At 42.6% G+C, this 24323-nt stretch overlaps 1 protein-coding gene across 2 annotated transcripts in view; it reads right to left on the bottom strand.

Annotated features, from left to right (window-relative positions):
- Positions 1-24323, bottom strand: part of SLC2A9 (solute carrier family 2 member 9) — a 689875-nt gene that overhangs the window by 503860 nt on the left and 161692 nt on the right. For both annotated transcript variants that reach the window (XM_073610132.1, XM_073610123.1), the window contains exon 6: positions 9132-9277. In XM_073610132.1, coding sequence (XP_073466233.1) covers positions 9132-9277 — 146 coding nt within the window. The remainder of the gene's footprint in view (positions 1-9131; positions 9278-24323) is intronic.

Raw genomic sequence — 24323 nt, 5'->3', positions numbered from 1 at the left:
ACCCAAATTGCTTTATCTATTTAGAGTCCTCCCTATTCCAATTCCTTCCTATTTTTTGAGAATAGTACAAAAAAAGAGCAACTTCGTTTATATGGGGCTCTTCTAAACCACGTATACCTATACACACACTACATCTTCCCAAAAATAAAGGAGGCCTGGGATACCCTAATTTTACTAACTACTACAGAGCAGCACATTTGGCCAGTCTGTCCAAATACCATGCAAAACAGGAAATCCCATTATGGGTATTTATAGAGGCTTCAGAAAATGACCCTCTATTAATATCAAATTTATTATGGCTTGATCCTAAAGACCGCTTTAAAATTCATAATCCCATAACTAAACACTTCTTATCTCTCTGGGATAAACTAAAAACCAAATATCAGTTACAATCTCCACACAATCCTCTCCTTTCTTTTATCAGAAATCCGGCCTTTTATCCGGCATGGATCTACCCAAATTCTTTTAAAGCTTGGACAACATCAGGCATTCAGACACTAAATGACTTCATAGCATCTAAATCATTCCTTTCATTCCCATCGCTTAGAGAAAAATATGATCTACCAAACTCTGAGATATTTAGATATCTCCAAATCAAAAATTTCTATACACCATTCCTAAAGGGGGATACACCATTATCCCAATTATCCATTTTTGAATCAATCTGTACAAAAGATCCATTTGCTAAAGGTACAATTTCATCACTTTATAATCGATTATATGGAGTAGCAAATCTTAATAGACCCTCTTATGTTCAGAGGTGGGAGGAGGACCTGGGACGAACTTTAGAAGACACGGACTGGTCTAACATATGGCTCACATCTAAGTCATCTTCACCCAACATCTTAGCACTGGAGACAAATTATAAAGTCCTAACTCGCTGTTATCTTGTACCCGCTAGAGTGGCAAAATATTCACCTAATACCTCAGCTCTTTGTTTTCGAGGATGCCCAGAAATAGGCACATATTTACACATATGGTGGACGTGCCCAGTAATCCAAACCTTCTGGAAGGAAGTCTTCGTGATTGCATCTAAAATATTTAAAAAAATAATACAACCAGATCCATATTTAACTTTACTTAATCTAAAACCAGAATGGTTAACACTCTCTCAATTCAAACTTATGATCCAACTAATAACGGCTGCAAAACAAACAGTGGCCAAGGCATGGAAATCTCCTACATTGGTACTAGCAGAAACAATTCACAGAATGAATAATACAATGTCCCATGCTAAGATGGTAGCCATCGATCAAAATCAAATTCCAAAATTTGAAAAACTTTGGCATCCTTGGATAAAACAGTTCCTGTCAAACTTCAATGACTCTGTCCTTTTGCCATGGTAACAGATTAAATGACTTACAGAGACACCCATTCTAAGGCTTCAAAGAGAACTAAAAAGAATAATAAACTGATGAGCGGGACAACCTTGTGGACCATACCTCTACCTTTCAACCCTTTTTCTTCTTTCTCTTTCCTTTTCTCCACCTTACGATTAAAGCTCATTATCAGAATTTATTTGACCTATATACACTCTACTTGTAAACAATATGTATAGTAGGTATAAATCATTTAAATACCTACAAAAGTAACTAAGGAAATGATATATATCTTTAATTTAGGTTTACGTGAACCCAATGTTTAATATTTGAAATTTCATGATATTTACCTATATAAACCCTACTGTAAAACAATGAGCTTACTTTATAGATCCTTGTAAACTTACTTTATGTATCTTTATAACATTGTATACTCAATAAACTTCTTTTGACAAGGAAAATTAGGTGTCACTGCATGAAGTTTATTCTGTGGGAAGGATGTTTAGCAAATTGCAGAGCAATATATGTGAAATAACTACTATGCTACAGAACATTGAAATAAGTGCTTCATTACCCATAAAACGTTTTATTTTTAACCATGGATTTACTTTAAAAATTACAACCAAATAAAGTATATATAAGTGTAGCACTGCCGCCGCAAGGGCTGCTGGTAACTGGCTCCCCAATTTCTGCACAGCTAGGCAACATGCATTTTCCACTTGCACCTATACACAAAAAAGTCAGCCCCTCACTTTGTTTTTGTTGTTTTATTAGGAGTAATAACTTGGATGAGGTAGAGGAATTTATGGGATGTCCAACATTACTTGAGGACAACTTCCTTCCTCTAAACAGAGATAAGATCCTGGACTATTCTCCTTCCTGGACACATTTAGTCTCTAAGGATCAGTAGCAAAATTCCCTTACGGACTAGGAGCTCTTAGTCCCCTCTGGAAAATAGCACAGAAGGTTGCAAAACTGCATACTGTACAGGACTGTATCCTCACCTATTGTAGAACTGCTCCCAGCTCAACTGCTTGCATGCACTATCATCCCTCCTAGCTACTCTGAAGATATAAATAAAACTTTTGTGCGCTAGCAGTAATTGCCATCACGTGTTCCGAAGTTCTTATTTGCACGGGCGTTCTGCCTTTGTTTATGCCGGCTTTTTTATGAAAAATAGTTTTCCTATTGGAATTTTTTTTATATGTACATCTGTGGTTTATTTTAACCAATAAAACCCCAAACGTTATCACACTATTGGAGTCCTCCTCCTTATGTTTTTTTCTTGAACATGAACTCTTCCACTCCTAAGTCCCCCCTCTGATGTTGGAGCAGTTGGAGTGTCCGGACCATATTGGAGTCGGTGGTACATGCTGTCAAGACCCGGATATCAACATTCTGTCCCTGCAGAGGGCTATATCTGCAAGCCCATACGACCTTGCCAGAGAGGAGGTCCAACGATTGGGGTAAGCGCACATCTTTTACTCCTTTTTCTGTAATCAATGCACATCCGATAAGAGTCTCTTCAGCTCATTATAGCTCATTATTTCCCATGATTCAGTGAGGAGATATAACAAGTGGACTTTTTCCCTTCTACTTGTTTTTTTGAATCCTGTCTTGGACTGATTATGAGTTGCCTTGATGTGTGACGACTTACTTTTGGTTTATGCTAATATTTTGCTGGATTTATGATTCTATGCACTTGTTGTTGTTATTATTCTTGCTGGGATTCACACACACATTATGTCTCCTAGGCATCCTTCATTTATTTATTTAATTACTGCTAGCGCACAAAAGTTTTACTTATATATGTTTATCACTTCATGGATATTTGAAGCTTTTTTTGCAGCTGCACTTTATTTATTTGTCATTTATTTGTTATCACGTATTGCTCATTAGCGCAGGTTTCTTCCATTATTTTACTCTGAAGATATCCCAGGGCAAGGGATAAAAGGGTTAAGCACAGCGCTGTCCTTTGAAAGTTTCTCCCACTGCTCTCAGGTAAGAATCCTGTTCAAATCGTGATGCTAAATGGATCTTCCTAAGCCAGCCCGAGCGCAGCCTGGAGGCAAAGGCCCCCCTAGACCTAGGGGAACCCTCCTAGGACACTGACAGCCTCCTCAGCACTCCGTCTTCCGTCGACTCCCTTGCTAGCCTGGCTCTCCCACATTTAAGGGCTGACTGAGCCACCCTGCCAGGCCCTCTGCCTGGGAATTGGCCAGATTCTCTCAATTATGCAGATTAGGACCTCCTGGCCTCTGCCCATTAACTTCCTGAAGCTTCTCCAAGCTTCTAGGCCCAGGGGGAGGTAGCAGAGACCCGCTCTGTAGGGCTATCCAGCCTGACCTGATTACAGACTCATACAGTTACCATGAGTCAAACATAAATTTGCCTGCACTAATCTAGTAGCACACTAGAGGGTGCTACATAGGATTCACAAATAGGACATTATCAGATCAAGACAGCAAATGTTTCATATACAGCAGGGGCACTTATCTATGGTTCCGGAGATATGGGGCTCCTTGCACAGCCTGTCAGAAGCTACAGACAGAGCGGCCAAACTGGTACACTCTGTTTGCAGCATACTGAGAGTTCACAGTGCCTCTCCTCACTTCTTGTCAGAGGCACTAAGCTCAATGGACAGTTTGGAATCTTGGACCAATGGTAAAGTACCATTGGCCCAAGCTGTCCAATAAAAATGCTGCAGTGGAGGCTGGCCCTCACTGCTGTGTCATAAAAGGGGCATGTGTCTAAAAGACAAATACTCCCTTCTAGCCCAGCCCTCTTAACTAGAAGGAAAAAACATGTGTTTATGTGTATAAGATTTATCCATAATCCCATGTTTTTCTCAAGAGGAAGAATGAGAATCTGCTGTTGATGAAAATGTACAAGCTAAATCATATACAGTGGGGCAAAAAAGTATTTAGTCAGCCACCAATTGTGCAAGTTCTCCCACTTAAAAAGATGAGAGAGGCCTGTAATTGTCATCATAGGTATACCTCAACTAGAAGAGACAAAATGTGGAAACAAATCCAGACAATCACATTGTCTGATTTTTTAAAGGATTTATTTGCAAATTATGGTGGAAAATAAGTATTTGGTCAATATCAAAAGTTCATCTCAATACTTTGTTATATATGCTTTGTTGGCAATGACAGAGGTCATACGTTTTCTGTAAGTCTTCACAAGGTTGTCACACACTGTTGCTGGTATGTTGGCCCATTCCTCCATGCAGATCTCCTCTAGAGCAGTGATGTTTTGGGGCTGTCGATGGGAAACACAGACTTTCAACTTCCTCCAAAGGTTTTCTATGGGGTTGAGATATGGAGACTGGCTAGGCCACTCCAGGACCTTGAAATGCTTCTTACGAAGCCACTCCTTCGTTGCCCGGGCGGTGTGTTTGGGATCATTGTCATGCTGAAAGACCCAGCAACGTTTAATTTTTACTTCCCTTGCTGATGGGAGTAGGTTTGCACTCAAAGTTTCACAATACATGTCCCCATTCATTCTTTCATGTACAGGGATCAGTCGTCCTGTTCCCTTTGCAGAGAAACAGCCCCAAAGCATGGTGTTGCCACCCCCATGCTTCACAGTAGGTATGGTGTTCTTTGGTTGCAACTCAGTATTCTCTCTCCTCCAAACACAACGAGTTGTGTTTCTACCAAACAGTTCTACTTTGGTTTCATCTGACAATATGACATTCTCCCAATCCTCTTCTGGATCATCCAAATGCTCTCTAGCAAACCTCAGATGGGCCTGGACATGTACTGGCTTAAGCAGGGGGACACATCTGGCACTAAGGGATCTGAGTCCCTGGCGGCGTAGTGTGTTACGTTGGTCCCAGCTCTCTGCAGGTCATTCACTAGGTCCCCCTGCGTGGTTATGAGTTTTTTGCTCACCGTTCTTGTGATCATTTTGACCCCACGGGGTGATATCTTGCATGGAGCCTCAGATCGAGGGAGATTATCAGTGGTCTTGTATGTCTTCCATTTTCTAATTATTACTCCCACAGTTGAATTCTTCACACCAAGCAGCTGTGACTGTTTGAGGTTGTGGACAGGTGTCTTTTATACTGATAACAAGTTCAAACAGGTACCATTAATACAGGTAATGAGTGGAGGACAGATGAGCCTCTTAAAGAAGAAGATACAGGTCTGTGAGAGCCAGAAATCTTGCTTGTTTGTAGGTGACCAAATACTTATTTTCCACCATAATTTGCAAATAAATTCTTTCAAAAATCAGACAATGTGATTGTCTGGATTTGTTTCCACATTTTGTCTCTCATAGTTGAGGTATACCTATGATGACAATTACAGGCCTCTCTCATCTTTTTAAGTGGGAGAACTTGCACAATTGGTGGCTGACTATATACTTTTTTGCCCCACTGTATTATTATGCTATATGTTATAAGATAATAATGTATTATTAATCTAGTTACTGTGAAATTACTGGTTTGAATTTATAACTTCAAACTTCAGTAATTTGTCCTTTAAGCCACCTGCTTGAGTACAGTTTTTGAAAATATAGTAAATGGCCTTAAAAATAATATATAATAATTATTTGTATATTACTTATGATAATTAACCCCTTGCCACCCAGGCCAGTTCTGACACTTCTCTCCTACATGAAAAAAATCATAATTTTTTTGTTAGAAAATTAATCCTCAAACATTATATATTTTGTTTTAGCAGACACCCTGGGGAATAAAATAGTGGTCATTGCAACTTTTTATGTTACACGGTATTTGCGCAGCAATTTTTCAAATGCATTTTTTGTAAAGAAACTGTTTCATGAATAAATAAATAAAAACACTAAAGTAGCGCCGATTTTTTTTGTATACTATGAAAGATGATGTTACACCGAGTAAATAGATACCTAACATGTCACGCTTTAAAATTGCGCACACTTGTGGAATGGCGCCAAACTTCAGTACTTAAAAATCTTCATAGGTGACGCTTTAAAATTCTTTACAGGTTACATGTTTAGAGTAAAGCCTCGTACACACGATCGGACTTTCCGCCAACAAAACTGTGGAATTTTGTCCGAAGGGTGTTGGCACAAACTTGTCTTGCATACACACGATCACACAAATGTTGGCCAACAATTATGAACGTAGTGACGTACTAGACGTACTACATTGTTTTTCAGCTCTTTAGCGCCAAACTTTGGGCTCCTTCTGCTAATTTTGTGTTAGTAGAAGTTTGGTGAGTGTTGATTCGCGCTTTTCTTTTCGTGTTTTTCATTTAGCGCTTTTCAGTTCATACTTTTCATCTTGCTTTTCAGTTAGTTTCTGAACGGCCGTTCGTCAACCATGTTGCGGAATCGGAGGAGATAAAGTGTTATTTATTATTGGCCCTGGAGTTATTGCTTTGACATTTTTTTTTGTTGAATAATGATTTGATTTGGTATATTTTCTACATTGTTGGATGTTTATGCCCCGTACACACAGTTGGACTTTCCGACGGAAAATGTGTTGACGGAAATTCTGACCATGTGTGGGCTCCATCGGACATTTTCCATCGGACTTTCCGACACACAAAGTTTGAGAGCAGGCTACAAAAACCGTTGTCGGAAATTCCGATTGTGTGTACACAAATCCGACACACAAAGTGCCACGCATGCCCTGAATAAATTAAGAGAAAAAAGCTATTGGCTACTGCCCCGTTTATAGTCACGACGTACGTGTTTTACGTCACCGCAATTAGAACAATCGGATTTTCTGACAACTTTGTGTGACCGTGTGTATGCAAGACAAGTTTGAGCCAACATCCGTCAGAAAAAATCCATGGATTTTGTTGTCGAAATGTCCGATCAATGTCCGACCGTGTGTACAGGGCAATAGAATGCACTTTTTGGTTACGTTCTATTGGCAGATAGCATGTCTAATTTATTTATTTATTTATTTATTTATTTATTTATTTTTATGCACAATAAAAAAATTGTGTAGAATAATACTTGGCTGTGTGTTTTACTTCAAATGACAGTTTGGGAGTAGGCAGTTACATTTTAAAAAATACAATGTAAAATTGACAAGGGACACCAACATAGTTGTATCTTTGATCTTATAAACTAGGGGATAATGGTGTTGTGGTAACTTGCCCAAATAAAAAAAAAAAAAAAAACATAATATTATTCTTGATATCACTAAAAAAAAAAAAAAAACCTTTGAAAATTCGTTTGCAATAATTCCATCAGTATCACCAGCAAAGCAGCTTCATTATTATCCCATTAAAGAAGAAGAGAATTGTGCGCTGCATTTGGAGATTTCATAATTTGCCACGTCACAAATGTTAATTCTCCATTACGAACGCTAGTTTACAAGATCGACTGCTTCTGGCTCGTCCTTGCTTCCGAGCATGCGTGTTTGTACTTTGGACTTTTGTCAGATGGGCTTGTGCACACACGATCGGAAAATACAACAACACACATATGTTGGCGGAAAATTTGAAAACATGCTAGCCAACATTTGTTGGCGGAAAGTCCGACAACAATGGTCCGATGAAGCGTACACACGGTCGGATTTTCCGCCAACAGCATGTCATCACACATTTCCTGTCAGAAAGTCCGATCGTGTGTACGTGTGTTTACGAAGGAGATCTAGTACTAGAATTATTGCTCTCGCTCTAACGATCGCGGCGTATGTAACCTGTGTGTATCTGGCTCTGATACTAGCCAGTGTCTCACCAGTCACTGACCTCACCGCACGTCCCTGCTATACAGGAAGCATTAAAATGCACATCCTGAGAATTTACAATATGCAGCAAGCTGTTTAGCATTAGGTCTGTCAGTACCATGTATAGAAAGAAAGTTTATAAAAAGAAAGAACAAATGTTGAAAATGATAGCAAGAAAAATGTCTAGGAAGAAGACAGAACAGACAGATGAGTGCGTAATATGTTGGGCAATTACTGTAAGATCCCATTGCTTGTCTCTTTAAGTGTATAGTCTAATGTGATTGACACCAGGTGAATTATCAGCCTAATAGAAGGTAGGAGTGCTAAAATATAGGTGATAACTTTTGTTGGCCAACGTAATACATTGTGTAGTGCAATTCAGCATTAAATGCCTAATGATTTTGACCCAGCCCTAAGGACAACTATACTTTTGATATAAGTTGTCCTTTAGGGCATGGCCTCTTCCTTCTGACTGCAGTCCTTCTGGTCTGATACTTACTTCTGCCTCAGTTTTATTAATATTCACTGTGCTGCCTTGCTTTCCCTCAAGAATCATCCCCATAGGGCCCTCTTCATCCTGCGCATGGGCACTGCCACTCCATTCATTCCTTTGCAAAGAGACATACTCTGCAGGACCACAGGAGGCACCCATGAGTACAACTTTTTCCTTCAAGCATGGTTTCAGGCCTGAAGAAGAACATGGTGTTTGCCAAAGCTTGCACTGTAACATACAGTATATTCTGTGAGCCAATGAAAGATAGTGCCTACATTTTTATCTTTCCTACTGTTATAGAAAGTATAAAACATGAAGCCTGAACTGGGCTTTAAGATGCAGCCACTGCATTGCTAAAGTTATCAGGAAGCAGAAGTCACTTATGTATTGAGCTGCAGACATATATACTGTATATACAGTATACAAACAATTGTTAAAAAATAAAAGCAAGTTAAGAGTACATTAAGCAGATCACATTTCTATGTATATGTAACCATTTTTAAACACTGCATTCTCTTTATATGCTGGGAAGCATGTGCCAATCTGTAAATCTTTTTTTAACAATTGTTATTACTGAACTATTTTTGAATAAGTAAAGTTTGTTCTTGTAGTCATAGTCCATAAATCATAAATTGCATTCCCTTACCTGTCCAAATATTTCTGGCAGGCCGAGCACTTGAGCAGTGAACACTCCTACACAAATCAAGATTGCAGTGATCTGTCCCAGAGATCCGCGGATTCTCTTTGGTGAGATCTCATTGAGGTACATCGGGAGAGTGCTGAGAGCTATACCTGCAACACAGCAAGCAGCTAAGTCTTAAATTGATACTAAAGGTTCAGTTTTAAAAAAATAAAATAACAAACATGTCATACTTACCTCCACTGTGCAGCTCGTTTTGCACAGAGTGGCCCTGAACCTGGTCTTCTGGGGTCCCTCGGCGGCTATCTCGGCTCCTCCCCACATCTGATAACCCCCTGGGAGAAGCACTCTCCCGGGGGATTACCTTGCGGGCACACTCCCGAGTCCAGCATTTGGCATCCATAGACGCCGAATGCAGGACTCTGCCCCGCCCCATGGCGCCCCCGCGTCATTGGATTTGATTGACAGCAGCGGGAGCCAATGACTGCGCTACTATCAATCTATACAATCAAGAGTCGAGAACCCCGGGCAGAGAGATGGCGCATCCAAGTGGGATAAGTTCGAGAGTTCAGGTAAGTAAAACAAGGGGGGGCCGGTCACTGCCAGGTGTTTTTTCACCTTAATGCATAGAATGCATTAAGGTGAAAAAACACTAACCTCTACAACCTCTTTAAGACTGCATGAAAGAAGATTTTAGAGCATACATCTACATATTCATTGTGATATACAATCCAGAAAAAACATACTATTACACCAACTGACAACTATCTATATTAAAGTGGTTGTAAACCTCAGACATGAAATATGAACAAAGCATATCCCTCTATGGTGTGTACTTGTCTTAATTAGGAGTACTGAGCGTAATTTCTGTCTGCTGCTTCCTTTCTCTGCTATCAGCTCAAATCACTTTGGACACATTTTTCTGGCACCAAGAGAAAAATGGTGACAGGGGAGGAAGCTCCAGCTGATTGACAGCCTCAGCTCTGTTCCTGTGTGCTGTGTGGAGGGGGGGGTGTCCCTTCCCTTCAATCAGCTTTCAGAACTCTCCTCACTGAGCTCTGCCGAGTGTAACTTCAGCTCTCCACCCCCTTATATAAGCTCAGACAAGCTTATATATTCTGGACTTTTAATGGTTATAGAGAAGAGAAGACTTCAAATAAACAGGTACAACTTATGTAGGAGGATTTGATTCACCTCTGTGTATTACCTGAGACCAGTCACATCACTGGGTATATGTAAGAGTTTACAATTACTTTAAGGGAGTGTGAAGGGCTCATTTTACATACCCTGACTCTGCTGTAGGTTATATATATATATATAGGTTTAAAGCCAGAGAAATTCACTTAAAACATATTCCCTTAAATAATTTCAGGTGTACAAGCTTCTATTCAGAAGCTTTATTTTACAGATAGCGCACTGGTCAATGTTTCCTTTAAGTGATACTAAAGCTTAATTTTTATTTTTTTTAATTAAAATAAAAAAAGTGTTATAATTACCTCCCCTGCCAGTGCTGTCCACTCCTCTTTCCTCCGGGTGCCTCCTCAGCAAGCTGGATAATAAGTGGCACTAGGGATGAGCCCATGGTTCAAGTCAAACTTAAGTTTGACTCGAACATTGGGTGTTCCTTTGCTCACAAACTAACAAACATATGCGGCGTTCGCGGCAAGTTTGAGTGCCACGGAATGCTCCATATCGCACTGCGAGCATTGACCTGCATTGACGTCTGATGATTGGCCAAAGCATGCACCTAACCTGCATGCTTTGGCCAATCACAGCATGCCCTGTTGTGAGAGCCATAATTGGCCAAAGGCAGGGTGCGGAGTCGCCACAGGAAATTAAGAGTGAGCTGACTCCTGATCAGAGGAATCGTTGCTGTATCGCTGGGTCAAGTGAGAGGGCCGATCGGCCATTATCTACTAACATCCATAGGAACTGCAGTCTCTGACCATCTCCTTTATTATATGTGCAGTCCCTGACCATCTCCTGTAGTATATCTGCAGTCTCTGACCGTCTCCTGTAATATGTCTGCATTCTCTGATCATCTTCTGTACTATGTCTGCAGTCTCTGACCATCTCTTGTATCATGTCTGCAGTCTCTGACCATCCTCTGTATCATGTCTGCAGTCTCTGACCATCTCTTGTATCATGTCTGCAGTCTCTGACCATCCTCTGTATCATGTCTGCAGTCTCTGACCATCTCCTGTACTATGTCTGGGGGCTCTTTCTAACAGCATCTCTAACAGAAGCCCTCTCTGTGTGCATCAGAGAGACTCCCCTCCAGGTCTCATTAGTGTATGCTCTTCCTGTATTTTCTTTATTGTTAAAAGATTATGGGAGAATCCCAGGGGATTCTTAGGGGAGCATCTCTGTGTTTGAGTCGTTGCCATAGAAACATTTGTAAAGGGGAGGATTTGGTAAGATGACCACGCTCATGTGGGGGTGCCAGAAATATTTCTGCACCCAGGCGTCTGTGACCCTAGGATCGGCCCTGCATGGGAGCCTATGGCTGCCACTGCTCTCCACGTCTCCTGTGAGGCAAGGAAGTAAGAGGAATGGTGCTATAGCTGGAACAGTGCTGGAGCAATGAGAGGAGTCAGGTAAGTGTTTAGGGACTTTTTTTTACTTTAATGCAGGGAAAGTGTTTTGGGTTTAGGATCATTTTAATGTTCCCCAGTCGCATCCCCCCTATTTGTAATTTCCGTACGGTCCTGATGGGATTTTTATAACAGTGCAAAACTACACTTGGCAATTGTCCCAGTCAGTCACATTTACAGTAAACTGTGAATAATAGGTTATCCAGAACAGAGTTCTCTACAGAGCTGAAACTGTGTTTTTATGCCTCCCGGACAGTACTAGCCTTGCTTTCCAGGCTGGTATCCACATAGTACAATAATCTTTTGCACCCTTACTGCCCAGGAGAGGGTGCCAACATGTGTCACCTACCTCCCCCTATTAAGGATAAGGAAAACAATGCCCCCTGACTGGTGAACTGGTTTTAGTAGCGATGTTTGAACACTAAAGCTATGTGTGCATTTGGCACCTGTTAGAAGCCTTCTTTGAATATTTTAATAATATTTGCTTATTAACAATACAAATAATAATTATATGCATGAATGGATGGACCTTAGGATGTATTCTATTATTTTTACTTAGTTTGTATACAAACAAACATTGGAAAATGTATATTTTTATTGTTTTGAGAGCTACAACTAAGGTTTTACATATGGTAATATTTAGACAGATATTGCTCAACCCCTCCTCTTACAAATTCTGAGTTAGAAGCCAGAGTGAAGTTGTCATTTCCTGTAGAATACTAATGAGATTTAAAGAGTTCATAAATTATATTAGTTAAAGTGATTGTAAAGCTTCGTTTTTTGTTTTTTTTAACCACCTCAATACCGGGCCTATTCTGGCACTTCTCTCCTACATGTAAAAAACATCATTTTCCTGGTGCCTCCATGGCAGCATACTAGTGATAGAGCTCCGCCTCGACTCCTCCCTCAGGACCAGTGAATAGCATAAATTAAAGACGTAGTCCCTCCCCCAACATTCTCCTTTTTTTCCTCATACCTCTTGTGCTGGTGAAGAGTAGCAGTATGTCCATACCTCTGCATTCGGCAGCGTCCGCCAGGTTTAGCCTTTCCCGTGCGCAGTCCCTGTTCTTGGGCCATTCACAGCGCTGATAAGACTGGGAACCACTCTGTGGATCTGTTGGGGTCTTCGTGCAGAGTTTCCTCAGGAACGCAGTCTGCCACCATAGCCTATGATGAAGGCAAAAGGAGTCGCAAAAGGATCAGCTCCCTTTTCTTCCAGGCCTGTGATTTTTCATTTTTTTCTTTCCATCTCTCATTTAAAAAAAAAAAAAAGAAAGAAAGTTGCATTTGTCTTCCCCCCCCTCTTTTCCTTTGTTGTATCATCCCTTTTCTTTCTTTAAATGAAAATATAAATATAAAGGCTGTAAACATATTCCTTTTGTTTGATACTTAAGGTGTTTTTTGGAGACATCTGTTACCCTGTTATTGTGGGGGCTGTGTTGTGTCTGTTTTCCTTCTCTTGCAGACAGCGTGGCTCGGCGTCCCCTTCGTTATACTGCGCATGTGCGATCCAGCCGTCGCTCTTGGCTTCCCGGCGTCTTCTCGGCGGCCCGGCGGCGGTTCTACTGCACATGCGCGGGCGCGTGCGCGGTCTCTCTACGCCGCGGCGGCCATCTTTGATTTCTTCCAAAAAATTAAAAAAAAAAAAATAAGGGAACAGAAAGACTGGGGGTTAATGGGACTGCCCCACCCACCCTTAGGCTATTTAGGATCGGCTTTGGGAGCTGGTGGTCAGAGTTTCCTCGGCTGCCCTGCTAAGGTCTCTCTGGCTGCTCTGTGGTAAGTTTAAAAAAAAAAAAAAAAGAAGAGGAACAAAATGGAATATGTGCCTCTTAAAAAAAAAAAAAAAAAGAGAAACAAAAACATTCTTTTTCTTCCTTACCTTTTCTGCTATTTTTTCTTCCGCAGCTGATCCTTATGCCCAACTCCGAAATGAGCCACTCATCTCGCAACAAAGATCCTCACACCTCCGTTAGGTATGGGACCACCTATACGTGAGTATAAAAAAAAAAAAAAAAAGTGCGCTCGCTGGCCTGACATGATTTTTTCTTAAAATCATAGCCCTACCCACTCCAAGAGGACCGAAAAATCCTCAAGGCACCACGATGACGACAGCCCAAGTCGCATATCCCGTTCTTCACGCCACCGGTCCCGCTCGCCAAGACGTGAGTCCCAATCTTCGCGACATAGATCAAGATCCAGAAGACGGGACCGGTCCCCCTCTCCTAGATCCTATAAGAAGAAGAAGTGCTGGACCTGTGGGGCTAGTCCGCTGCCGAATAAAGTAGTCTGCAAAGACTGTTTCGCGGACTAAGCGTCCAGCCGCGTGTTAGAAAACCAACAGGTGGTGGACCTGCTCAAAAGAACTATGAAGGACTCCTTCTCTGAGCTTGCGGCCTTGGTTCCTGCTCAGCCAGTCCCGCAGACGTCCCAGGCTCAGGAGATTGAACTTAATCTTCCCGGTCCTTCGGCAACCAGTACGCCTCTACCTCCATCAGGCCGACTGGCCAGAGATTCCCCACCTGAAGACCTCTCAGGGGATTCGTCAGATGAGTCAGATCCTTCCGGCTTCAGCCATTCATTGGTGAAGCCATTCATCCAGGGACTGATAAAAAAGCTGTCATTGGGCCGTTTCAATAAAATGTATCCCTTGCCGGAGGCGGGAACACAGTCACTAAATTCCATGCCTGTGGTAGACGCATCAGTGGTGCGAATCGCAAAGAATATTACCCTGCCTATGGAAGATTCCGCTTCTTTCAAGAATCCTCTTGACAGACGAATTGACCTGGACCTCAAGAGGAGCTATTTAGCTGCAGGAGCGGCATGTAAGCCAGCGATCGCCCTCACCTCCGTGTCCAATGCCATTAGAGCTTGGACGGATAACATCGAAACAGCTCTGCGCCAGGATGTCCCCAAGGAAGACGTAATTAAAGCCTTGGAAGAAATTAGATTGTCAGCAGACTTCGTCGGAGTAGCAGCTATAGACACGATTAGGTGTTCAGCAAGATCTATGCTGCACTCAGTAATGGCGAAAAGGGCCTTGTGGTTAAAACCCTGGACGGCGGACTTGGCTTCCAAGCAAAATTGGTGCAAAATCCCGATCGACGGGAAGGCATTATTTGGAGACAGGATGGATAAAGCCATATCTAGGTTGTCAGGAGGAAAGTCAGGTATGCTTCCCCAAGACAGAAGGATGCGAAGATCCAGAGGGGGTTCTTCCGGGTTCCGCCAGTCAAACCCTAGAGATTTCAGACAATCAAAGCAGTTCAGAGACGGCAGAAGACCTTGGAGGGGCACTCAGGCATCCTTCTTGAGCAGGAAGTCGAAGGCCCCTCCGACTCCACATGAGCAGAAACAATCCTTTTGACGCCAGATTAGCCCAGACACTCCCGGTGGGAGCCAGGCTAAAATCCTTTCTTCCGGTCTGGGCCAGCAAATGCCAGGATCCCTGGGTTCTGTCAACAATCCAATGGGGACACTTTTGGAGTTTCTCTCATCCTCCACCTCAAAATTCGTTCACGAGAACGGAAATTCCATCCTCTCCGCTGAAGGCTCAAGCCCTAAGACAATTCGTATCGTCACTCCAACTTCAGGGAGCAGCTGTGCCCGTTCCTTTGGCGGAACGCTTCGCAGGCTTCTATTCCACTCTATTTCTGGTCCCAAAGAGAACGGGTGGATGGAGGCCTATGAACGATCTAAAAAGACTCAACAGGCACATACACCCAGAAAGCTTCAAGATGGAGTCTCTACAAACAATTATTCAGGCAGTACAGCCAACAGATTGGATGATATCAATCGATCTGCAGGATGCGTACTTACACGTGCCAATTCTACCTGCCTTTCAGAAGTATCTCAGATTTGCAGTAGGTCGGATCCACCTGCAGTTCCGAGCCCTGCCCTTCGGTCTGTGCACCTCCCCCAGGGTGTTCACCAAAATTCTAATATCCGCTCTGGTTCCCCTGCGGGAGAGGGGTTTGAGGATATACCACTATTTGGACGACATCCTCCTCCTAGCAAGCAGTCCGGGTCAGTTGGTGTATCACTGAGACATTCTTCTCCAGTCCCTGAAAGAACTAGGATGGTTGATAAACTCAGAGAAGAGTCAGCTTGCACCTACACAGCGGTTGATCTATCTAGGTGCGATGTTCGACACCTGGGAGGGGACAGTGTCATTACCATCCCTGAAGATGAGGATTATTATCCAGAAGATGGTCAAAACCATCGCGAGCCGGTATCTAACGGCATCGCAATGCCTGAGCCTCATTGGCACAATGTCTGCTTGTATACCGATGATTCCTTGGGCCCATTGGCATTTGGGGTATTTTCAGATGGGTTTCTTGGCGCAGTTGAAGAAACTGCGACTCTCTCAGACAATTCTGCTGACGGGAGCAATGCGCAGGAGCCTTCATTGGTGGCCTCTTCCGGAAAACCTCTCCAAACCTCGTCATCTGGGTTCTCTCTTTTGGATTACAGTTACGTCCGACGCAAGTGGACAGGGCTGGGGAGCCCATTGCGGGGAAACCAGGATACAGGGGAGATGGTCCTGTTCCACCCAGGGAGTAGTATCCAACATACTGGAGATGAGAGCAGCGTTCTTGGCACTAACTTCATTGGCTTCTCAGATCAGGGGCCAGAGAGTACTTTTACGCCTGGACAACAGGGCAGCTGTCGCATACCTGCAGAGGCAGGGGGGCACTCGCAGCACATCACTCCTCAGGGAAGTAGAGCCGATTATGCTCTGGGCAGAGAAGAACGTCCTAGACCTCAGGGCGATGTATCTCCCGGGAAGGTTGAACACGGAAGCAGACACGTTGTCGAGGAAATTCTTGGACAACAACTAGTGGGCTCTTCATCCCCAGGTCTTCCATCAGATTGCCAACCTCTGGGATCCTCCTCAAGTAGACCTATTTGCCACTTCGGGGAATGCCAAACTAACCAGATTCGTCTCTCGCCTTCCGTATACGCAAGCGGAGGAAGTAGATGCCCTATCATGCCCCTGGAGGTTCACCACCGCATATGCCTTCCCCCCCGGCCATTAATATTCAAGTTCCTCCTGAGACTTCTCAGAGAAACAGTCCAGGTACTGGCAGTACTCCCATATTGGCCGAAGAGACCCTGGTTTCCTCTAGCTATGCGCCTCAGTGTGAGCTCTCCAATCAGGATCCATCCTTTCCCTCAACTTCTGACGCAGGGCAGTTTAGTTCATCCAGACCCTCAGAAGCTGAACCTTCGAATCTGGAGGTTGAGAGGCGAAGGTTCGAGTCCCTAGGATGCTCCCCAGGGGTCATAACAACCCTCCTAGGAGCCAGGAAACCAGCAACCAATGCTATATATTCAAGAATATGGGACAAGTTTTTGTCATTTGCTGCCTCAAATGAGTTTAATCCAATCTCTCCTTCTACATCAGGTGTTCTCGGCTTCCTCCAATCAGGACTTGATCTGGGTCTTGGCCTAAGTTCTCTCAAAGTGCAAGTAGCAGCAATTTCTGCCGCAACAAATAAAAGATGGGCGGAAGAGCCCTTAGTAGTCACTTTCCTCAGAGGAGTGTTAAAGATCCGGCCACCTGCCAGACGGTCTTTTCCCAAGTGGGATTTATCCCTGGTCCTTGAAGTCCTCTCTGACCATCCATTTGCCCCAGTGGAACAACTGACAATATGGAACATAACACTAAAAACGGTTTTCCTGCTAGCCATTACATCTGGTAGAAGGATCTCAGAACTCCACTCGTTGGGAATAGGTGATGACCACATCTCCTTTTTCCACGATAGAGTAGAGCTTCGTCCCCTTCGGGGGTTCACACCTAAGGTCACTACTCCAAGCCACCTTTTGGAGCCCTGGGCACTACCAGTATTTGCTGAAGCAGATTCAGGTTCATGTCACGAGCTGGACATATCCAGAGTGCTCAGAGCCTACCTAGAGGCCACTAGATCCTTCAGGAACTCGGAAAGACTCTTGATTGTTCCATTCGGTAAATACAGGGGCAAAGAAGCTTCCATCAGAACTCTGGCATCTTGGGTGGTAAAGTTAATCCAGAAGGCCTACAGGATAAAGAATATGGAACCTCCATCCCGAGTGAGTGCTCATTCTACAAGGGCAGTCTCAACCTCCTGGGCAGCAAGGGCTAACGTGTCATTAGAGACGGTGTGCAGGGCCGCCACCTGGTCTTCTCGCAATACTTTCCTCAGACACTACCGTATCGACCCAGGAGCTCTCACAACGGTTGAGTTCGGGAGAAGGGCAGTTCAGGCTGCAATGTCTCATTCTAATTAAACATTTATTGTTAAGCATTATCCCACCCATGTCAGCTAGTTATTTATCACTAGTATGCTGCCATCCATGGTGCCTATCCATGGCAGCATACGCTCCCACCCTCGGTATTCTATTTTACGGAGAATGTTGGGGGAGGGACTACGTCTTTAATTTATGCTATTCACTGGTCCTGAGGGAGGAGTCGAGGCGGAGCTCTATCACTAGTATGCTGCCATGGATAGGCACCAGGAAAGGAAAATTACGGTAAGTATGATACAATTTTCCGTTTTTTTGCTAGAAAATTACTCAGAACCCCCAAATATTATATATGTTTTTTTTAGCAGACACCCTAGGGAATAAAATGGCGCTCATTGCAACTTTTTATCTCGCACAGTATTTGCGCAATAATTTTTCAAACGCCTTTTTTAAAAAAAAAAAAAAAAAAACGGTTTCATGAATGAAAAAACAACAAAACAGTAGAGTTAGCCCAATTTTTTTGTATAATGCGAAAGATGATGTTATGCCGAGTAAATAGATACCTAACATGTCACACTTTAAAATTGCGCACAATCATGGAATGGCGCCAAACTTCATAACTTAAAAATCTCCATAGGCGACGCTTTAAACATTTTTACAGGTTACCAGTTTAGCGTTACAGAGGAGGTCTAGTGCTAGAATTGTTGGTCTTGCTCTAATGCACGTGGCAATACCTCACATGTGTGGTTTGAGCGGCGTTTACATATGTGGGCGGGACTTACATGTGCATTTGCTTCTGAGCGCGAGCTACCAGGGACAGGGGTGTTTAAATTTTTTTTTTACTATTTTTTTTATTTTACTTAATTTTTTTATTTTTACACTTTTTTTTACATTTTTTTTTTTTATCACTTTTATTCCTATTACAAGGAATGTAAACATCCCTTGTAATAGGAATCTATGTGACAGGTCCGCTTTATGGACAATGGCTGGAAAGCATGAGATCGGGAAAAAAAATTTACCGATCTCATGCTGACAGCCGCGATCGCGGCTTAGTTTATTTCCAGGTACCCAGGCGTGACGTCATAACATCGCGCCCGGGCCTGTTATACTTACCTCCTCTGTGCAAGGGGCACTTATACGGGCACGCTCCCGAGTCCTGCTGCTGCGTCCACTGACACAGACAGCAGGATTTGGCTCCGCCCCCGGCTCCCGTGTCACCAATCTATCCAGTGAGGACCCGAGACAGCGACAGGAGCTGCTGTGCTCGTCCCCGTCGCTGGAACAATCGGGCTCAGGTAAGAAAAAGGAGGGGTCTGGGGGGGTGCTGCACCCAGAACATTTCTCATCTTAATGCATAGAATGCATTAAAGTGAAAAACCGTGAGAGTTTACAACCCCTTTAAGAATGGAAACTTTCTACTATAATATTTATTGATTAGGGCATTAATATAGGAAAGAACATTACATTTTGTATACATAAATTTGTATATTTGATGTTTTTTTAATCAGATAATAGTGTTACTAAACCCACAACAGTAAAATATGTCTGTATATGCAGAATAGCATGCTTGTTATACTCACTGTAGAACTTAAGGGGTTAATCTTCTGCATTGTGTTAAAAGGTTCTTTGATCCTACATGGACAGATCCTTCCCTCCTGCACTGTCTGTCTTGGCAAGGCCAGAAAATACAGTGAGGGTAGCCCACCTGCACATGCTCAGTTTAGTCTCTATTGCTGGAGAGAACATTTTCCTGTTCTCGGAGCTAGCCGGTCACATGATATTGACATCAGACGTGTATACAGGCTATAGTGGAAAACTCCTCCTATCTGAACACACAGCTCTGGACAAACTCTGCAGTTTATCACGTGACTATGGTATACAGATCAGCCAAAAAGGTATATAGTTGGCAGTATTTTAATTTAAAAAGAAGATTTATAAGCTGTGGGCACTGTGGGTGGGCAGATGAACTATTTTCATATTACTGGGTTTAGGAACACTGGTACTATATACAATTATAGTGTATGTAAATGTACATTCCCGTCCCCCCATCCTCTAACAGACATTTCAAGAGAATTGTGTTACTTGTGGGCTGGAGTGGCACAATCTCAAGAGAAACTCATTGTCATATGTGTACAGTGCCTTGAAAAAGTATTCATACCTCTTCAAATTTTCAACATTTTGTAATGTCAACTAAAAACATGTATTTTATTAGGATTTTATGTGATAGTACAACACATAATTGTGAAATGGCAAGAAAATGATAAATGTTTTTCCAAAGTTTTTACAAATAAATATATGAAAAGTGTGGCGTGCATTTGTATTCAGCTTCCCTGAGTCAATACTTCGTAGAACCTCCTTTCGCTGCAATTACAGCCTCAAGTCTTTTTGGGGATGTCTCTACCAGCTTTACACATCTAGGGAGTGACATTTTTGCTCATTCTTCTTTGCAAAATAGCTCAGGCTCTGTCAGATTGGATGGGGAGCATCTGTGAACAGGAATTTTGAAGTCTTGCCACAGATTCTTAATTGGATTTAGGTCTGGACTTTGACTGGGCCATTCTAACACATGAATATGCTTTGATCTAAACCAATCCATTGTAGTTCTTGCTGTATCTTTAGGGTCGTTGTCCTGTTGGAAGGTGAACATCCGCCCAATTCTCAAGTCTTTTGCGCACTCTAACAGGTTTTCTTCTAAGATTGCCCTGTATTTTGGCTCCATCCATCTTCCCTTCAACTCTGACCAGCTTCCCTGTCCCTGCTGAAGAAAAGCATCCCCACAATATTATACTGCCACCATCATGTTTCACGGTGGGGATGGTGTGTTCAAGGTGATGTGCAGTGTTAGTTTTTGGCCACACATTTTGCTTTGAGGCCAAAAAGTTCAATTTTGGTTTTATCTGACCAGAGCACCTTCTTCCACATGTTTGCTTTGTCCCCTACATGGCTTCTTGCAAACTGCAAATTGGACTTCTTATGGCTTTCTTTCAATAATGGCTTTCTTCTTGCCACTCTTCCATGAAGAAGTCGTGCAGGTTTGTGGAGTGCACGACTAATAGATTGTCCTACCTTCTCTGATTTAATGCTCTCCTTGCCCAGCCTGTCAGTTTATGTGGACGCCATGTCTTTATATGTTTGCAGTTGTGCCATACGCTTTCCATTTTTGGATGATGGATTGAACAGTGCTCTGTGACATGTTCAAAGCTTGGGAAAATTATTTATAACCTAGCCCTGCTTTAAACGTTTCCAAAACTTTATCCCTAACTTGTCTGGTGTGTTCCTTGGCCTTCATGATGTTGTTTGTTCACTAAGATCCTCTAACAAACCTCTGAGGGCTTCACAGAACAGCTGTATTTATATTGAGATTAATTTACACACAGGTGGACTCTATTTACTAATTGGATGACTTCTGAAGGCAATTGGTTCCACTAGATTTTAGTTAGGGGTATCAGAGTAAAGGGGGCTGAATACAAATGCATGCCACACTTTTCAAATATTTATTTGTAAAAAAAATTGAAAACCATTTATCAATTTTGTTGTGTCTATCACATAAAATCCCAATAAAATACATTTATGTTTTTGGTTGTAACATGACAAAATGTGGAAAATGTGGAACCTCCAAGGCCAAAGATAGCTGACACACTTCAATATGTAGTGGGTTGTGAGGCAGAGTGGGTGCAAAGATGGTGAAAGTCATTGGGCGCCAGACACTTGTTGGATGTAAAAGAGGTTTTACTTCTCTTAACAGTCATTTTTGTATTTTTGGGGGGAAGAGGGTTAGGGCCAGGACACCCTTAAGTAGTTGCAGATTCAATTAGCAGACTCTGTGACTTCAATAGGAGGACAGCCGTACAGGGAAGGCACCAAATCTGCACGTGCAGGAATGCTGTATCCTATGGCAACAGTCTTTAACAGTTCCTAACACAAACGGAACAGTTCCTTCAGCTTCACTACAACTGCTTCTTGTAGTTCTTCAACACTGAGCTCCCAGTCTCTCACTACACCCACTGATTCACTGACTCTAAATCCCTTGAGCTCCTCTAATCTTTGCGGTGGTATCCCCCTCAAGCGTCATCCATGCTTCCCTGCTGGGTCCCTAGCTTGACACTTCAGATACTTCTCAAGCTTCACCCCCGCTGACCAGCTCGGTCCATGGCTTGACACACAAGGCTGCTCTGCAAGCGTCACCTCCACTGGTTGGGTCCCTGACTTGATCACCGCCTTAAGTTTCCCGATTCTCCACCGTGCCCGTTCGGTGAGAATGCTGCCTTGGTACTTGCTTCAGTTACTCACTGTGGTCCCTGGTAAAGGTGGTTGGCCCCTTAGTGGTCACAGCCTCCCTTCCACGTCCGTCCAGGACAGGTTCTCCAGCCGGCAGAACCGTCACTTCTGGTTGGACTGCAAGCCACAGTCCCAACCCTGCGCTGCTATCTTACTTCTGGATAGGGCCTCACACAGTCTGGCAGCCAGATGCCCCCCGGATAGGCCCAATCTCCAGCCTAGAAGCCTGGGGCGTATGACACAGGTCCACCCAGACAGCCATCCAGGTGGCACAGAACATCCGATCACCTGACTCCACCCAAATATATAGGTAGGCCAATGGGTTCAAGAAAACCCCTGCCCATTGGCTGAGATACCCCATATACCCATAACCTGACTTTGGGTTGCCCTCTTCATATCTGGTACCACCAAGTACCCAGCCACCTAGTGGTAGAAGAGAAAAGTGCAACAAGGCCAAATTTAGGGAGAAATCAATGGATCTTTATCAATCGACCAGGATAACTACTCCTGGTGAGTACATTTGTGAGGAGCTCCCTGCCTAAGCTCCAGGGTGCTATAAATACTTTTTCATGGCACTGTATGTATCAAAATGTGTACGATGCAAGAGAAAAGGCCAGCAGCCCATACTAAGAGAGGGGTTTCAAAAGTAAAACATTCTTCTATCTAGACTTAACTCAGGCTAGACCCTTCATGAGGAGGGAACAGAGCTGTACATTTTTGAAACTTTGAAGCCCGATCTGCGTTTGGTACGCGCATTAGAGGCTACTGACAGGGAGTGAGGAAGCAATGTGACACCTCCTCACTGCAAGTTTTAACCCCATTTTAGCCGACAAACACACCCTAACCACATGCATTGCACATGGACGCGTGTGTGTAGTGTTCGGTTGGCGGCAAGCTACATTGCTACATCTCGGGTAATTTTTGCTGTGGGCGTGAGGTGAAGAATTGTAACAATTGCATGTAAACACCTTCATCCGCTACCTATTGCAGCTTAAGGGATGGCAAAAATGCTGCTCAAACTTGCATTTTTGGGGCTCCCCAACCATACGTCTAAGCTTGCTTTTACACTGTTCTGTTGCAAAATGTGGTAAAAACACATATGCATTTTTGCCATGATTTTTCCATGTTTCCGCTGTGTTTTGTGGTTGCATGACATCCTGCTGCACCTGTGAAAAATGGACATGTGACTCAAAACAGCACCAAAAAATGCAACTGTGGGTGCCTTGGATGCGTTTTTGCCTAGTTTTTTATGCATTTTCCATTCATTTCAATCAGGATGTGTGTTTTTGGTACAAGTTTTTTTACCGCGCCAAACAAGCAGCAAAGATGCAGCATGGAGGACTTTTAAAAACACAATTGACCAGAAACTGACTAGTGTGAAGAGTTCCATAGGATTTAATGGTCATGCATTTTTCTTCTACTTTTTGTAACGCAAAAATGGAAGAAAAACTGATCAATGTGGAAGGGCCCTTAATGAAGCCTTACAAACACACCTATGTATACAAAATTTTAACAAAGAAACTTTATTTTAACAACATAATTATACTTTTTCACATTATTTTATATCCTGCATTATAATATTTATCCTGTAATCATTTGCTAATTTATTAAACATATTTCATATTTTTATGCTTGAATGAAAGGACTTTTTAATTTGAACACATCTCACCAATAGAAGGTGTTTCTGCAAAGTTATGCGTTACCTGAAAAAAAATCTAACAATACCACACAGGGCTGCACATTGAAGAACTTGGGGGGAAGACATGAAGGTATATATTTTAATATTTAACTATGCCAGCTACCCTTGTGAGGTAGTTATCATTTAAAAATTGCCATTTAAATATACCCCTTTACTGCTCTTATTCCAGATCTTCCCATTCATATATTTACAATTCAAGATATTTAGGTTTGGGGGGATATTAAATATTTTTATGTAGACTAAATAATTATGAGGCAGTTTTTTGTCCTAATGGAAAAGTATTAAAATGGATATGTGCAACCAAAATAAACAAAGAGCCACAAACTGTACTAGAAAGTTTTTTAATGTTCTTAAAGTAATATTAGACATTATTTAAAGATCTGCAGGAACATCACATTGGAA

This window comes from Aquarana catesbeiana, linkage group LG01 (genome assembly GCF_042186555.1).
Source record: "Aquarana catesbeiana isolate 2022-GZ linkage group LG01, ASM4218655v1, whole genome shotgun sequence".
Taxonomy (NCBI): domain Eukaryota; kingdom Metazoa; phylum Chordata; class Amphibia; order Anura; family Ranidae; genus Aquarana; species Aquarana catesbeiana.
Note: the sequence above shows the minus strand (reverse complement) of the source record. Positions and strands in the feature narration are given on the sequence as shown.